Consider the following 18571-nt stretch of genomic DNA (forward strand, 5'->3'; position numbering starts at 1 on the left):
CCCAATCTACCAGCGGATTTTGTACTGGTATAACTATATCAGTTAGAGTTGTAATTTTCTTACTGATTTAGTTATATTGGTACAACCCCTAGTGTAGACACAGTTATTCCAATATAAAAGTATCTATGCCAGTAGCACTTATACTCGTCCTGCACAGGATGAGCTACACGAGGATAAGCACTTTTATAACTGTGAGCACACTAGGGAGCATTGTACCCCTATGAGCCTAGTTAAAGTGATACAACTGTTGTGTGTAGGCAAGGCTACATTTTTCTGACTACAGCTGCACTCCAAAAGCATTATCGTTAGGAGCCAGCATGGTTCTAGTGATGGATGTAATTACCCATTGCCACAATGACGGAGACCCCATGAAGCATAATTAGCAGATTGCTCCATTGTCTGTGTCTGTTTTTAATTCCTTTGGACACCCCATAATTATTGATAGGGCTATTCATTAGTGTTCTAATGCAATAAAGAGGAAGATATTTTATTTGGCAAAATTCAAAAGGGAAACCATCTCTCTATGTATCCCTATGGTGTATTTGGTCCAAAGAGTCTGGCTCAAGCTATCAGAATTGGAGACCAGTGAAGTAAGTACCAGCTGCTCTAGTAAGGATGACCACATCTCAGAAGTCACTTTGGTTCAGATTAGAGATGGGCACCAGCTGCAAAGTTTGGATCTGGAACTCACCAAAGTTTAGGGGTGTTTGGGTCTGGAATTTTCATCCAGGACCATTTTCAGTACAAATAGATCAATGGTGGAGTATGTATCTATGGAAAGCCTATGATTTTGTTTTTATTTTACTGCATCTTTAAATCTAAGGAGCCTATTGTCTCCAAACATTGGTAACTATTTGCTTGTGCAGAATGAGACAAACACACTGTGCTCTCTCTCTTCCCCTCACAAAGAGTTTATTTTTGTTCTTTCACATATCTCTTTTCTTAGTCTAAAATAAAATCACATTAAGGCTGAAATTAGCTAGATGCTTAAGGAGAAACATAACTGGAATTCTCTGGAAGTCGGATGCTTGTCCAGAGGAACATTGATCATGCAGGTTCTCCCAGGAGATTCCCAAGCGCTCCCGCTGTACCTCAAATACCTCTCAGAATGTTTTTATACTGCTGATTCTGGTTTCAGACACTAGTATAAAAGGCCAAGTGGCATGAAAATATTGTAGAATTCAGGCAAAGTAAGCTCCAGATTCTGCCACCCTTACTCCCATAGCGTATGCCCCTAGGGTGAGTCTTCACTAGGGAAAAAGATGTTAGCTAACACACGGTAACTAACACGAGGTAAAATCCTAGTGAAGAGAAGGCAATTTGTCATTTTCGCACAAGTTAACAGGTTGAGGATTTGGGTCAGTTCTTGTTCAACCCAACCTGTTCCATCCCTTCCCTAACAGTAATCCTGCTATGGCCAAACTCTCTTTGCTGTGCACTTGACACGAATCTCCTGTTTGGTGCTGCTTTAGGAACCTTATTCCCTCTCTGTTGATTCTCTGACCTGGCATAAATCACAGAGGGCGCTTCACAAACAACTCAAGCACGGAAGCTGACAGAAATTGGGATGTTCACTCTTTTGAGTGTAAATATTTTTTATTATTTAATTATTTCTACTCATAATTATTCATCATTTTTTGATGGATTAACCATTGCTAGAACAGCGCTTTGGAGATGGATGGAATATATAACAACACTTTACACTTCTCTCTAGGTTCTTGCAGTGTGCAAGCACCTTGCATGCATTAAAGAAGCCATCCTCACTGGGAGGCAATATTATCCCCAATTTAAGATGAGGAACTGAGGCACGGAGAATCAGATTTTCAAAGGTATTTAGATGCCTCCAGATGCAGATGGGTGGGATTTTCTAAAGCACCAGAGCAGGTTTGGTGCCTAGCTCCCCTATGATTTCCACAGGAGTTAGGCATTTATATACCTTTGAAGATCTGGGCTTTAGGATTCTAAATTTCATTGACTTTCAGTGAAACTTAGTCTGGTCCTTTTGAAAATGGGATTCAGGCATTTTTGAAAATTGCATCCTAAATGATTTGCCCAGGGTCATCTGAACCCAGCTCTCCTGAGTCAGAAGTCCTTATGCTACCCAGAAGAGCAGCCATCTTATGGACAGTACTCTTCCGGGAATGTGATGTATGAATAAAATAAAAATACTAAGCACACTTATTGTCTTTTCCACAAGGGAAGTACTTTTTACACATAATGATTAATCAGTGCAGCAGCTCTTTGCAACAGAAAGTGTCCCCTTTTACAGATTGGAAACTGAGACATAGAGAGGTAAAGTGACATGCCCAAGGTCATAGTGAATAAGTGGTAGAGTTGGGACTAGAACTCATATCACTCCTCTTATGCTTTCCTAGTCTCACTACTAGACTGGATTGCCATATCGGAAAACAAATCTTAAACCACTGAAATCAGTATAAGCTGTCTCATGTCAGCACTGGATCAGGCCCTTGATGGACTCAAAATATGTGTAAGCCTTCATAAGGGCTAAAGATCATCACAGTTTGGGTTTCAGAAGACACAATGTAATGAATCCTAATGCCAGTGTGTTGCCAAATCTATTGGATCTGGCCAAAACAAGTGTCCGTGAGTAATTCCCCACATTTGGCTGTGCAACTAAAACTGGGCAAAACATTTTTCAATGAAGAATGCAACACCAAAACATTTCACAAATTCATGTTGGTCTGCCAAATTGTTTCTGTTGGAAAAAAAAACCTTAAAAAAATCCAAAAAAGTCAAAACATATTTAAAATGAAATGTTTTAATTTTTCTGTTCCAAGTGACTTTCTTCAACTTTATTTTTAAAGGGAATGAAACAAATGTTTCATTCAACCTGAAATGAAATGAAATGTTTCATTCAACCTGAAAAATATATTTTGTTTGACTTTTGTTTTGCCACAAAAAAAATAAAAAAATCATTTTCAGTTCCATCTGAAGTGATTTCCCCCTCCCCTGATTTTTTGGAATTGCCAGGGGACTGAAAAATCTGTTATTCACAAGCTCTATGTGGAATGGCAGCAAACCACCTGGTTTCTGTTTCTGCAATCTCAGAACTTCACCAGCCCATGTGGCACCTGCATGTCCTCCCCATGGGGCGGAGAGCACAACCAGTGGATCTGTGGAGTGGGAGACCTACTCCTCTTCTGGTCCTCCTTCTGCCTTCCTGCACTGAGTCATGAAGAGGCTCTGGTTCTGCTGCTGTTAGGAATCTTTGCCATCACTGAGGAGGGGACAAGGATTTTCCCTGTATTCGTAGCAACATGCACAGCAGAAAGCATTTGTATCCCTCATCTAGAAACTTGTGTGGGGAAGGGTTGATAGAAGAAGGGGTTGGGGGGAGAGAAGATGTGTCGGGGAAAGGGAAATAAAGGGAGAGGAGGGGATAATAATGTGGGGGAGAGGGGAAGAGATGGGGAGAAGTAGAAACTGTCAAAGAAAGTTGGCAGAGGTGGGAGGTGCAAGAAGTGAGAGGTTGTGGGGAGAGCCCATGTGGCATGTGGGACAGTCACTTACCTTCAGTCATTCTCCGATACTTCTCCTTGTACATGAAACCCAGGACCAGGCAGCATCCTCTTCTCGGGAGACCCAGTTCTAAAAGTGAAAGAGCAACAACCATGTTAGTTGGCACGCCAACCAGGAGAAAGCCAAAGGTGCCTACGATGGGCAGGACAGGGCAAAGGGGGTGTCACCCGCCAACCCTGCCGTCAGTGCAATGCAAAGGGGTTGTCGAGGCGGAGGTCTCCTGTGCAAGAATGAAGCGGCCAGGGAAAGCAGATTGAATAGTTTCTCCAAAGAGTCTGAGCGTCCCGTCCCTGATGGGAAAGCCATTCCCTCCGCATCCCATCTCTCAGGTGTTTGCCTCTCATGCTGCTTCTGTGCTGGGTGCAATGTACCAGGCATCTCTGCCCTTCCATAATATGCAGCAGTGACGAGGACTCAGCCTCTTAATCCCTTTCGCTCCACAAACTGTGTGATAAAATGCAACGTGGGGCCTTGAAGGAGAGATAAACCTGACTTGAGGTTTCTTGCCCTTTCGAAACAAACAGCTGGCCCTCACAGCGGCTCAAGGCTAAGGCCCCAGGCAGCCTGTTGCTTTGATCCCTTAATTTCTTACAGGGAGTTACTGACTATCAGTCAAAAGCAGAGAAGCAGATCTGAGCATGGATTTTCCAGAACTGGTGTGTGTGTGTGTGTGTGTGTGTGTGTGTGTGTGTGTGTGTGTGTGTGTGTGTGTGTGTGTGTGTGTGTGTGTGTGTGTGTGTGTGTGTGTGCGCGCGAGCATTTCTCCCCATGTGTCTATCTCACCGCACAGCAAAAAGCCCTAATTCTTCAAAGAAATTCTCCTGTACCACAGTGGAGAAAATTAAGGTACCATGTACCAGACGCAGCTTTCCTTTGGGGGCTCCCCCATTCTACAGAGCCATGCAGATCAAAGCCCCTTTGATGTTTACTTAATGCCTCTGTGGTCCCTTCATACAGCTCCCATTGTCACCAGAAGAGCACTTCTGATGTCACAAAGCGATGTATGTATGAGAAAGGGAAGACAGCAAAGCGCAAGGTTGAAGGTGCTGGGAGCTTTACAGCAGAGAGCACTATACACAGCAATCCACCTACAGTACTCACGGGACCCTCACTTCTGTAGTATTGGAGCATCTCACAATCTTGAATGCACTATGCTCACATAACCCCCCTGAAGTTGGGAAGTGATATTATCTCCCTTTTAAAGGCAACCCTTGCTCCTGCTGAGCAGCACTTACTTATGCATATAAACCCATTGGACTTGTGCAACCTGGGCAGGGATCACAGAGTCGACCCATGAGGGGCACCTTTCTCATTTACGTGTGGTACATAGTGATATGTGGCACTTATGCAGCACCATCCGTCCAAGTATCCAAAGGGCTTCCCAGGCTCTAATTGATTGGGCTTCACAATGCCCTGGGTGGACAGGTCTGATGATAAAGGGGAAACCAAGTCACAGATTCTCAGTGGTATTGAGGTGCCTAATTGCAAGTGATTCAAGAGGGAGTTCGCCATCTAAATACATTGACGATCTGGACCAGAGTACAATGAAACCAATAGAAAAACTCCCATTGACTTCAGAGTGGTAGCCGTCTTAGTCTGTATCAGCAAAAAGAACAGGAGTACTTGTGGCACCTTAGAGACTAACAAATGTATTTGAGCATAAGCTTTCGTGGGCTAAAACCCACTTCATCAGATGCATGCAGTGGAAAATACAGTAGGAAGATATTCCATTGACTTCAGTGGACTTTGGATCAGGCCCAGAAGCAATTTGTCCAGTGTCACATAGTACCTCATCCTGAGGCTGAGAATCTTCACTTCTTGCTACCATAGGGCCCCACTTCAGGAAAGTACTTAACAAATTTTAAGCATGTAAATAGTCCCATTGAAATCAATGCTTAAAGTTAGGCACATGCTTGGATGGTTTCCTGAATTGGGGTCTTTCCTGGCAGTTGAGAGCAGGATTGGCTCCACAGTAAATCAGCAGCACAGCGAGGCTTAGAAGCTGGCACTCCTGTCTCCCAATCCCAGCCCCAAACCACACCACCAAGGCCATGCTGGTCATTGCTATCTTTGTATTTGGCAAATATAAAAATACGGGCTATTCCAATGTAAATACAAAATATGTGGGGTGGTTATTAGTGGAATAATAGATGCCTTCTGCTAACTTCCATTGGTTATCCCTAGTGCCTAGTGACTTCAAATGGAGGATAGCCCCAGGAGCTGTCAACTCAATAGCTCTGCTCCATTCCAAATACAAGGTGCCAACTAGAATAGGCAGCACCTAGCTGAAAACTCACTCTCTCTCCCTCAAGCAAGACAGAGCTATTTATCTGTTGGAATTATCTAAAAGATCTAACACTGTTTAAATATATAAAGCCCTTAGAAGTAAGCAAGATGCATTTAAGCCTTTATTGATAGGAAAGCAAAATACTATTGATCCCTATTGAGCCTGCAATGAACACCATGCTATCAAAGTGTAATTAAAGTAACAGAATTAGATTAATCACCCAAAGCAGCCAGTTCCCACTGTGGAGTTAGTGTGTTTCTGTTACTGAGTCTGAAGTGCAATTGCATATTTCTTTTCTGCAAATACCCCCGCCCCCATCACCACACACACACTTCTGTTGTTGACTATGTTTTCACTAGCACTAGGTGAACTGCAAAAGAAGTCAGAAGGGTGGATGCTTCCAACCTGTGAGGTTTAGGTCTGGACCAGAACTTGTCCAGAGTTTGGATCAGCTTGTTCCAGTTTGGGCTCTATCTCCAGCTTGCCTCATAGTGGGGTTGTGATAATGAATGCGTATTAAGCCGTTTGAGATCCTAAGATGAAAGGAGCACAGCATTATAATAATTTATGTTGCAAATTTGTGAGACCTTGATAAAGCTTTTATAGAGAACAGCACCATTACATACTTAAGAACACCTTTAAAGATAAAGTACTTTAAGGTGGCTTTGTGCGACCTCTAAGCTCTCCGCTGCCTAAAGATGGCTTGCCACTTCATGCCCTTCAGGGTATGTCTACACTGCATACTAAGCCTGGGCTCTGACTCAGATTTGAGTTCAAACTCCACTTCTGTCCATGCTCAAATCTGTCTGACTCAGGTCAGCAAGCACTCAGGACCTGGTACCCTGCTGGGGGTGGGTCAGAGCCAAGTCCCACTGTGACTCGGTTCCAAGCTTTGTCATTTTGCAGTGTGGAGGCAAGTCAAGCCCCAAATCTGAGTTAGAAGGTCTTTGCAGTGCAGTATGGGAGCATTAGCATGGCTGTGAGACCCGAGTCCAGCAACTGCAATAGATGCTAAAGTTTGGGCTTGGAAGCACTGTGTCCACAAGCCAGTTTACAATGCAGTTAGACACACTCCTAGTGGCTAAGGGCAACTGATGGCTAAGACAGTTAAGCACACATCCAACATTTGAAATCCTCTGGCATCAGGGTGCTGCAACAATCCCACTGGAAAAAGGTTGTAACCCACCTGTGTCCAATCCCATGACTTTGAAACTATCCAATGATCCACATTTTCTTCCCATGTGGCTTAATTTTTCTCCCCTGTGAGAACTGTAAAAAAAGTCACGTCTGACGTTTCCCACCTCAGTCATTCGAGTTGCTTGAAATGAAATAGTTCACTTGGAATATATGGTGAGGCGTGCCGATTTTTTCCACATTTTGATTAACTCCAAAGCAACTACACTGATTCATCACAGACCTTCTTATAAAAATGGGGACAAAGAACAGAAAAGGTCAGATCAAGAGTTGGCCTGCGGGGGGTTGCTAGAGTGGAAATTAGAATGCGACCACTAACACTCACTCCTCACTTATGCAATAATAAAGATCATTTGAACAAACACCAAAATGCAGTTGTCTCTGGGGTGGGGATGGCCATCTTTGTAATGGCCTCAACATTGCCATGCAGCAGCTTTAGGGATAGGAAATGAAGAATAAGTTACTAAATGAAAACCAAAAGGGGAGTTCAGGTGGGAAAAATATGGTGTTTACTGAAGTTGGAATCTACAGGTAATAATGCAAGAGGCAGGAGAGGACACGTGATTTAGAAGAGGTGCTGTCACTTTGCTGTGCCAAATTACAGAAGCCTCCTGCTTTTCCTCATCAGATTTTTTCTCACTTTCATTTGCAATTTAATTACCTTCTTTCAAGGCAATTACAATACCCACAAGTCATGCAGGGAGCAAGGTTTCTGATCAACCAGCATACTAAAGGCCAGAGCAAAGGAGTAGTAAAGGTTTATTAGCATGATCATACTATGTACTATTGTGTAGCTGTATCCCACCAGGGATGATAATAAATGTTTAATAGCCCAATAATACCTGTTTAATAATTTTTCCAGCTCATTCTGCCTAATTGCAAGTTTATTAAAGAACAATAAACTTTATAATCAGTGTAAAGGCATAATTGCAATTCCATTGCTTATTTAATATTGAGTTAATTATATTACAACTAAGTTATTTTTTCCCATACATATTAAATATCAATTAGTTGTTTAAACTATTGATTTGTATTTAATTAACTATGCTATTATATACCAATTAAGGTCTTATAAGAGAAGCTGAAACAGCTGGTCTCTTAAATTAAATTTTAAAATACATGGTATTAAAATAAATATCACGTTTTTGCTCTGCAGAGATGGTAATTTATTCTCTGTCAATGGTTTTGCATTACTGTGTTGTATGCATGAGTTTCATTCATGGGCTTCATCTTCCATTCATTGGGAGATCGAGACAGTGATCTCTGTGGTAAAGAAGTCCTAGTGCCAGTACCTGTGACACTGTAATATAATGGCTGGGTCCAAACACAAGAGCAGAGTAGGCCTGCATACAATCTCGCTTTGTGATCTCAGATGCAAAGCAGGGTTAGACCCAGCCAGTACTTGGATGGGAGAATGCCAAAGGACATGAAGGTCTTAGAGGAAGTGGTGGTGATGAGTCACCGGATCATGTTCTTCCTTTCTTCTGGGGGCACAATGTCACTGAAAAGCCATTTTTTGACTGCGGTTGATGATTTTATGTTTTTTTTTCCAGGTAATTGATAAAGATGTTAAATAGCATAGGGCCAAGAAGACATCCCTGCAGGATGCCGCTAGAAATACATCCACTCAATGATAATTCTTTGTTTACAATTACATTGAGGCTGTCAGTTAGCCAGTTTTTAATACATGTAATATGTGCCACATTGAATTTGTATCATTCTCGTTTTTTAATAAAAAAGGCATGTGGTGCCAAGTCAAACACCTTGCAGAAGTCTTAAGTATAGTACAGCAACACTATTACTTTTATTAACCAAACCTGTAATCTCATAAAGAATATATGAAGCTAGTTTGGCAGGATTTATTTTCCATAACCATGTTCTTTGACATTAATTATATTGTCCTCCTTTAATTCCTTATTAATCCTTATTATTTATTTCCTTATATCAGTATTAAATTGGCTGTATTTCAATTTCATTGAACTTTGCTTTTTGCTTGTATGGAGTTAAATAAATATCCCACTGCACTTTTTTGTGAGGAATTAGCCTGGCAGACCTGGCCAAATTCCAAAGTAGTTAATTACTTTCTTCCTCTCCACGTCCTCCCTGTACTTTCTGTGAACCCGCTACAGGATCCTTCATGTCCTGCCCTTAACACTCGGCAGTGTTGCCACGTAGGTCTTAAACAGCTGCTCCATTTCGACAGCAGGTGAATGGATCCTTCCACGTATTATTTGTATGTTGCTTTGCTAAGTCTGCAAAGCAATTGGAGATCCTTGGAGATGAAAAGAATCTACGTTCATGCTATTATTATTAAATCTGTTCCTGCTTAATTTATAAAAATGTATTTAAAAAAAAAAAGCCTCCCAGATGAGAAAATGGGAACATTTCAATTTGAAATACGAATGAGGCGGTGACAAACATTAAATGCTTTAGCGATACTGTATTTTACTCTATAGTGCACAGCAGAAAGGTTGCATTTATAAACCTATTTATTGTATTAGGCACTTGCAAACCACCCTGTCATCCATTTATTGCACAAATAAAATCTTAAAAGCAGAGAATTAGTCGAGTGTGTCCCTATGGAACTACAAACTGACTTTCAAGAATCCATAGCTGGAGATAAACAGATGGTGCAAAGGTTTGTGCCAGCTGATTGCCCTATATCCTAAAATGCTGCTGGGGAAAGGGATTATTCTTCAGCTGCCCATGGATGTGGAAGTCCTTGTTCATGTTAATAAGAGCTGATGTACACAGCGGATCTTCAGGGGAGAAATCTACCCCTGGGCAGAGGCCTATGAGCCAATTAAAAGTCCTACTTAAGCAAAGTCCTTGGAGTAGCCTTCTGCACAGGGGTGAGTTTCATCTTTGAGTGGCACAGCTGAACTTCATATTCTGAAGGGGAATTTCTAAGGAAGGAACACCTCAGGGGGCCTGGATCAAGATCCAAACTTCTCTTAACTTCAGGAGTGTGTGGACCTGGCATTTCAATTTGGTCCCATCTCAGATTTCAGTGCCTGAGCAATTCCCTGCATCTCCAGGCTGATCCATCCCAGTACTGTTGACAATAAAGGATGGAAGCTTGGGGACCAGTCCATGGATAGATTTCTTTAAGGTGTGCCCTTTGTGCCCTCCCAATCCCGGGTCGCTTGGGGACTGAAGAGGCCTATAGAAGAATGAATCACTGACCGGCATGCCCCCTCATGGCTGGGTGTGGCAGACACTACTCCTCTGGCACTCCCTGCTGACAACCGCTCCGGCTCTGTGATGGTCGATGTTTTCTCATGACTCAGTCCTCCAGCCAGGCCACATCCAGTCCCAGGGCAACAGCGAGTCCCAAAAAACTATAGTCCATTGCCCTTACACCTGGTCTTCAGCCCAGAATCTGGACTCAGTAGTCCTTACAGCCCTGATATCTGGGGGCTTTTACTCCATCTTCCTCAGTGGCTGCTGCTATGGACCGGGACTGTAGGCAGTCTGGCCTAATAGAACTGAGCAGGTGTCAAGTCTAGTGGGCAGAGTCAGGGAACAAAGCAGAGGGTCAGCATCAGAGTCAACTGCCAGGTACCAGAGCCAGCGGTCAAGCCAGAGTCAGAACCAGGGATCGAAGCTGACCCTGCTATCCCTGCGAGATTTAATTTACCTAGTGCAGGTATCAGCCGTTCCCGTACAAGTCCACTGGGGCTTTCTGTATGCGCTCTCATTTCTGGCCCATGCTGGGGTCCGTGCTGCTGCATCTTCACTGCTATTTTAGCCATGTTGCCTCGATTAAGCTCATGTGGGTCTGTCCACCCATGTTACACCTTAAATGGAGGTGCAGACATATGCTTTGATGGCCTAGGGGGGTCTGTCTAAACCATGGCAGCCTCCCTGGGCTCTGCATACTGTGGTGCTGCCCCAGACGTGCCCCTCCCACCTCTGACATGCCCTCTATGCCAGGCTTATGAGGGAGTCCTTGAAGAACAGTCTTATGGCTGTCTCTCTGCCATGCCTGCATTGTGGGAATCCTGCCTGGCCAGAACTGGTGCTTTTAGGGCTCCTTCGTGCCATTCAGGCCCTTCTACCCAGTGTAAATTGAAGAGAGGACCTCTCCCCCACGCTTCTACAATCTCTCTGCATGCGGAAGTCTCTCCGCTTCTCGAATCATTTTCATCACCTCTGCCTGGACCCCTTCTATTTCTGCTGTATCTTTCCCCAGATGCTTTCTCAGAAGTGAAATCAGCACTCAAGTTGATGGCATGCCACTCATTTCCATAATGGCAAGATATCATATTTTCTATCCTATTTATTCATCCTAACATTTTTGTTTGTTTGCTTTTGGACTACACTGAGCAGAGTTTTTCACTGAATTGTGCCCAGTGAGCCTTCCATCTTTTTCCTGCATGGTTAAAATTCAGTTACATCCTAGCAATGTGGAGGAATAGTCCAAATTATTCCTCCCAAGCGGCATTATTTTCACAGCATTTTTCAACGCTGAATCTCATCTGCCATTGTGTTGCTCATTCATCTAGCTTAGCTAGGGCCCTCTAAAGTTCCTTGTGGCCTTCCTGCTTCAAATACAGGCCCAGATCTTCATCAAGAGTCAAGTGTGATAGTTCCATCGACTTCCATAAAGCTACGCCTTTCTACACGATCAGATGATTTGGCCTGCATTTAAAGAATTTCTTGTGGATTTGTTGTATCTGCTTCTACAGTCAGCCCCCAAATCAAGTTGCGTGCTTCAAGGCATTGGCTCACTGCATGGAGGACAGGAGAAGGCCTCTGATTCCCAAGCCCAGGATAAAATGCTGAAGCGTTAAGCACTGGCCACTGTGGTTAGATGGACTGGTGGCCCTTTTTCTTCTTCTGTGGCCTCTTGACTCTTCCAGTCCATGATCAAGAGCAATTCAAGGCAGTATGAGACCTTTTCTTCCACCCCATCTGGCCCTCCCTGGCATTTTGCAGGGACCACCCCAGACACCTTGCAGTCCCCCTCCCTCTATGTGCCATCCACATCCTGCTGGAGTGGACACAGGTTGCTGAGAGTTCACTGTCTCTTTCAAGAGGAGCCTGTGTTAGCGGAGACTGGGTCAGCAGAGGGAGGCCAGGTGATAGTCACATCTGTCTCATTCACACTCCAGTGGCAGTGCTTTGCCAGCCAGCAGGGACTGTGTCCACCCTAAGAACTTTTCAACTCCTTCAAGGCAGGAAGAACGAGGACAGGCCAGGTTGCGCAGACAGCTCGCTCGGTGTCTCTTTGCTCCGTCCATCTGCTCTGCCTCCCATGGGCATTCCTCTTGCATGTCCGGAGTCTCACATGCCCCGAGCTGTCTGTCTCCTGCCTCCTCATCTGCTTGGCAGCTCAGTCCTGAACTCCTGGTTGCTTGGGGAGTAGCCTGACAAGGGCTGCAGCAGCACTCATTTCTCCCTGGCTGCTCCCCTCCCTGCCTCAGCTTCTGACATGGAGGACCAAGAGCTTCCATTCAGTATGTCACCAAGGATAGGTGGTGTGTATGTGTGTGTGTGCCAGGAAACTGGTGTCATCCTACTGGGGAAGGCTACAAACAGGGTGCGTGTCAAGCACACTGAGCCTACTAGAACAGCAGTATGCATTTCTCTAATGCCCTCCAACCTGAACGATCCTCAGACCACTTCATAAACAATGTTCCTATCGCAGTCAATGGACAAATCCCTATTATCAGGTTCTGTGCACTGGGAAAACCTCACCCACCACTTGAAATGCAGCCACCTCTGGTTCGGAACATGACAGCTGTTTACCAATAGGCAGCAACACTCTGCAGCAGCTTAGGATGATGCAACATGAAAGAGAAAACCTGTATCCAATTGGGATTGCAGGGGGAAGTTACAGGAGATAAAATGGAATGGCCCAAACTGGGGATTGGCCAGGATGTCAAGGGTAACTTTCCTGTTCTTGTGAAAAGTGTGCTGGCTCTTTAAGGGCCACAACGGCAGCAGCTCTGGGGAGGTTTTTCCATGGGTCTACTCTGATAGTGTTTGAATAGGTCCCTCTTACTCCCAGGGATTGAAGGAAGGAATTTAAAGCCAACCTTCCTCTCTTTTCTTTTGTGGAACAGATGAAAGCTAGCTCAGGAAAACCCGAAAAAAAAAACCAACAAAAAAGATTTGTTTTGAAGACAGGCCTAAAATCAGGGAGTGGTGTGGTTCTCATTTCTTCCAAAGTCACTGTTTCCATCCCAGTGTCAGTTTCAGGTGTCCTGAGTATTGTATTCTCACTGAATTTGTGCCACAGTAATGCAAACAGCACTGTATTATCTAGACGCCCAGTGAGACAGTCTAGTATCCAGGGATTGCAGTCTTTTATTTATTTATTTCAGTGGATATGAAAATGTGCCCAAATGCAGCTCTAGGCTCCTGTACAAAGATAGGAGACGTCCCCATTACACCCCTCCCAGAGCACTAGCCTAAAACCTCTGCCCACCCAGGCCATCACCTCCCCCCTAGGAAAAGCCTGAGTGACAAGAGAGACTTTGCAGCATGCCTGAAAGTCAGCAGATTCAGACCAAAGTGGGGAGAGTCCAGCTCCAGAGTCCCAGATCCCTCACTTAAAACCTGAGAAAGGACTGTGAAATATGCTTTTTCCTTGACTGGCTTGGAGAACTGCCCTGGTTACTGGTCTCTTCAAGCCCAGATGTCCTGGAGCCTTCAAACCCAGCTGTCCTGAGTCCTTCAAACCCAGCTGTCCGGAGTCCTTCAAACCCAATTGCCATGGGCCCTTTAAGCCCATCTCAAAACAGAGAAAGCATCGAAGTGCATTCAGTCTATCATTTGAAGATGACACGGCACAGCAGTCTGAGGCAGGGAACCCTGTGGTCCTTCTATTACGGAGAAATCATGCTCCAGCCTCGCAAATGACATTACTACTCTGTATCTTATAATTAAATTGTATTTGCCGGTTACCTCACAGCATGTCTGCAATTCTTGTTCATCCAAAGCCTTTTTTTTCAATCTTTATCTTCTATTTTGTTTTTTTTTCCCCTTCCCAACTCTCAGCAATTTCACAAAACTTCCTAAGTTGGCTTTTTCTCGGAGAGATAAAAGAGACGCACACACAGAGTGTGTGTGCTATGAAAAATCAGAGGAAGGCTCCGGGATCTCTCTTGTTTTTCTCTCTGACATGAGACTTGGAGTCTGGAGGTTTTTAGATAGGACTTTGGTTGTAGGATGTCCTGATGAAGGGACAGCTGGGGTGAAGCTGAGGGCGGTGCACTGGGTACACTTACTAGCTTGTAAACTTCAGACCTGGGATCAAAATGAGTCTGGTGGTGAAAACGTAGTTACTCATGACCCCTAAAGTATCACAGAATCATGGCACAGTTTAGCAAGCGTGGATATCTTTGATCAGGAGAGGCCAATGACTGGAGTAACAGTGGGTGTGGTGGATCAGGATCGAAGTGGATCTGCCGAGCTGTGTTGGGGGACATCGGACCGAAGAGCAGGCGGTGCTGAAGAACAGAGCTGCTCCCAGAGCTGTGTTGGTGGAGCACAGCTTTTGAGAAGCATGGATGCTACACGTCAGGATTGGCAGAGTGGCTCAGCTATGCTGAGGGCATAGAAGGAGGTGCTGCAGGACCAGGACGCACTGGCAGATCTGGGGGTGGGGAGGAGGATGCCCATTTTCGACACAGTGGCTGCAGTGCATGTTCTTGCTCTTTGGCGTCCACTAAAATTCGCTCAAACTGTAGAAATACATTGGAAAGGGCAGCCGGAAAGCACAGCCCCACCCACTGGGAATGAAGGCGACACTGATTACACATAAGGGGCGAAAGCTACATGAATGAAGGGATTTTCTGCTCATTCCAGCTCTATCTCTTTCCTGCAGAAATACTGCATTGATTGAAGCATTGCAGCATGCCAGCAGGGAGGGTCATTCTGATGTTGGGCAGTGATAGAATCGGAAAGTGAATGGTCGGTGAACATTTAAGGGCCACACTGCTGGATGTTGATTGTTGACATGCATAGCATGGGTTCTCCAAACACCCAGCAGTGGAAGATCCCATCCAGCCAAAGGAAATGACACTATCATTATGGTGATCAGGCCAGAGTTATTCTGCTATAGTACAGTAAGAGAGACTCGCAGTTGGTGATAGACTTTGCTGCTTCTGTTCGGATAAGCACTCAGAACACCCCACGCTTGGTTTGCAAAGGTACTGAACATCCACAATGCCAGATGAAGTTGATGGGAGCTGCTCTGGGAATCGGATCCAGTGTGCTTAAGTGAACTTCTCCGCAAGATTAGCTTGGGCCCATAAGTATTCCAGCTTTTCCCCTGGGTTCTCAGCTTTCAGACGGACCTAAAATTTCCCAAGAGCAGCCATTCTGCAGGACCTTTGGCCCAGATTCTGGTGCCTAGAAACCTTTGAGGATTTGCATCTTTGTCACTTGAGCTTTCAGATCCCACAAGCACAAAATCTTTTCCAGACATCAAAAGGGCTTAGGGTTCAGCACAAGCGATGGACGAAGGTTTGGGTTAGTTCTCATTCTTTCAAAACTTCTTTGGCCAGCCCTAGCTAGGACATGACCAAGCACAATGTTATCCCAACTGTGCACTGCCCACTCCTCTATGCTTCTTCTCCTGTCAAAATCAATAGCATAGTGCCAGCTCAAAGCCCAGCTGAAGGGTTCTCTGGTCGGAGCTAGGGTACAACACTGGGGCTTAGATCTCTATTCTAGTCCTTGCTTGGCTTGCTGCATAATTTTGGACAAGTTACTGTGCCTCATTTTCTCCCTCTCTGCAACGTTGTTAATGACGCTCGCCACCTTTGGCCTCAAAAGCCTGTCTCATCAGTCAGATCCTAGACAGCAGCCTCCTGCTGTTCACTAACTGTGCGCAGCTATGCACTGGACAAACTGCAAGCGGTGCAGAGGTTCCATTTTGCAAAGCAACCTAGCAGAGAAACTATTCCCGCTACCTGGGGAAGAGGGGCAGGGTGGCTCAGCAGGGGGCATCCCCCACTGCCGAGTCTCTTTCACTCCATTTGAGAATGCTGTGATTTCATAGGTCCATGCTGCCTCAGGCTGAGGGTGTCAGCACTCACATGCTAAACAGTGGGTGGCTGGGTCCAGACTTGGCGAGGAGATGTCCAAGGAAAATTCAAGTGCTGCAGGGAATGGTGCAGAACTGGGAAGTCTCTCTGGGCGACCAGTCACAGAGGGGTGCCCAAATGCTGTCCACTGGTTGAGACATGAGACTGGGGTCTTGATCTGGCTGTCAGCCCATGGTGTTTTTCACAAAAGCTGGGGAGTTAGTTCCACTGTCGTAACTAAACTTCTGTTGGGGTAATTACATGCAGCCTTCCTGCAGTGTCCATGCAATTTCAGCTGGAGACAGGACTCCTCTTCACTTCCTCTCCTAAGCAGCAGTGCAGCACCACTGATAAGCAGCTGCCACATCGCACCCCAGAGGTGGCTGCATGTCAGTAGCAGAGCAAAGCGATTCCCATAGACACAAAGAGCCAGATCCCATTGGAGCTATGTGGATTTACACCAGCTAAGGATCTAGCGTGATGTTTGCAGAACATTTTGGGCTGAAAGGAGGCTAATACAGTATCAGCCTATCACACAGCACTGCAGCGATCACAGTGGAGGAGACAGGTACAAAAGCAGCCTGGGAAACTCAAAATCAGCATAAGAGCTGAGAGCTCAGAGGCTGAAATGTTGATCATCACCCTCCTTGATGGCTGCAGCGCAGACTGAGGGATCCAACACACAAGGGGAGTGGGGAGAATCGGATGTCTCTTTTATGGACTACCCTGTCTCAGCACGTTACCGGCTTTGACTAAGTTAAACTCCTGGCTTGGAGCTGGTGCCTTTATGTGCCTTTTACTTGCAGCCGCTCCTCACATCTGCTGCCAGCCCGTGTAACTTATTGCAGGTACTTTGGCTTCCATTGCCAGGGGGCCATTTTCCCAGTGCTGGCTGTAATGTGAATGATATGTGACAATAGCTCCCCTGCTTCTCCCGGTGTCAGTGTGCTGCTACTGAGCACACACAGTCTCAATCCCATTAAAAGTAATGGAGTGAGATTGTCCAGGCCATTACTTTCAATGGCTCCATTTCAGTCAGACAGCCTCAAGCGCCTGTATCCTCAAAATAGCAAGCTGGGTGGCTCCAACCTTCTCTGCTTCATTATCACATTCATGCACTCCAAATCACCGGAGCTTAATTGGAAAGACCGCCTGGTTTGTGTCTGCTTGACCTAAATGCTCCAGGAAAAGCACATATATTCTTTGCACCTTTGACAAACATATCTTTGCTCAGCAATTTTTCTTTTTTTGCATGAAAAGAAATTTCAGGGTAATGGGTTCTTCAAAAACAACCCTAAGTCCTTTTAAGAGAGTGAGGCGGAAAATACACGCATACACCACCTCAAGGAAACACATTTTGAGGACATTACATGCTCCGAAGGTGATGGCCCTACTTGGAGATTAAGAACACAAGAACTGCCCTACTGTGTCAGACCAATGGTCCATCTAGCCCAAAATCCTGTCTTCCGACAGTGGATGTTGCCAGATGCTTCAAAGGGAATGAACAAAATAGGGCAATTATCGTGTGGTCCATCCCTTCCTCCATTCCCAGCATCTGACAGTCAGAGATTCAGGGATAACCAGAGCATGGGGTTGCATCACTGACCAACGGGGGCACTGAAACTGGCATTACAGGCAGGGCACAGGGGAACTCAGTGATTGTGCTATGAGGCCAGAAGTTCGGCAGAGGTCCCCAGGGGTGACCCCAACCAGCTGGCCATGGCTCAGAGATAAAAAGCAAAGCAGCCATTTCTAGAAGTGCCAGTCCCTGCCTTTGCTGTAGGAATGAACATGTCTGTGTGGTTCTACTAGCTCCTTAGCAAGCAGTGAAATCCCACCTGGCAGGCAGTGCTGCTCAGTGACAGGCTGAATTACATTACATCTGGGCAGTTTCACACATCTGGCTATTGTGCTCTGGAGCACTGCTGTGGCTAAGCACACTGATGCAGCAGAAGTAAAGGGGACCGAGTGGGGAGTTGTTTTTTCCCCCCTAGGGTTTAATACTTTGCCGAACAGTGAGTGGGCTGTCTGTGACTGGCAGTACATGTCCTAGATCCAGATGTTAGCCAGGATACAGGGCCTGATGGATGGATGTGCAGATGGGGGTAGTGACAGGTAGTGATCAATGGCTCCATGTCTAGTTGGCAGCTGGTAACAAGCGGAGTGCCCCAAGGGTTGGTCCTGGAGCCAGTTTTGTTCAATATGTTCATTAATGATCCGGAGGATGGCGTGGACTGCACTCTCAGCAAGTTTGCAGATGACACTAAACAAGGAGGAGTGGTAAATACTCTGGAGGGTAGGGATAGGATTCAGAGTGACCTAGACAAATTAGAGGATTGGGCCAAAAGAAATCTGATGAGGTTCAGTAAGGACAAGTGCAGAGTCCACTGTTACAGACTAGGGACCGACTGGCTAAGCAGCAGTTCTGCAGCAAAGGACCTAAGGGTTATGGTGGATGAGAAACTGCATATGAGTCAACAGTGTGCCTTTGTTGCCAAGAAGGCCAACG

General features: G+C 45.4%; 1 protein-coding gene across 2 annotated transcripts in view; it reads right to left on the reverse strand.

The window, feature by feature from the left end:
• The window catches only part of KIRREL3 (kirre like nephrin family adhesion molecule 3), a 723719-nt gene that overhangs the window by 320152 nt on the left and 384996 nt on the right, over nucleotides 1-18571 (reverse strand). For both annotated transcript variants that reach the window (XM_030538379.1, XM_030538380.1), the window contains exon 2: nucleotides 3532-3609. In XM_030538379.1, coding sequence (XP_030394239.1) covers nucleotides 3532-3609 — 78 coding nt within the window. The remainder of the gene's footprint in view (nucleotides 1-3531; nucleotides 3610-18571) is intronic.

Source organism: Gopherus evgoodei, chromosome 19, assembly GCF_007399415.2.
Source record: "Gopherus evgoodei ecotype Sinaloan lineage chromosome 19, rGopEvg1_v1.p, whole genome shotgun sequence".
Classification (NCBI taxonomy): domain Eukaryota; kingdom Metazoa; phylum Chordata; order Testudines; family Testudinidae; genus Gopherus; species Gopherus evgoodei.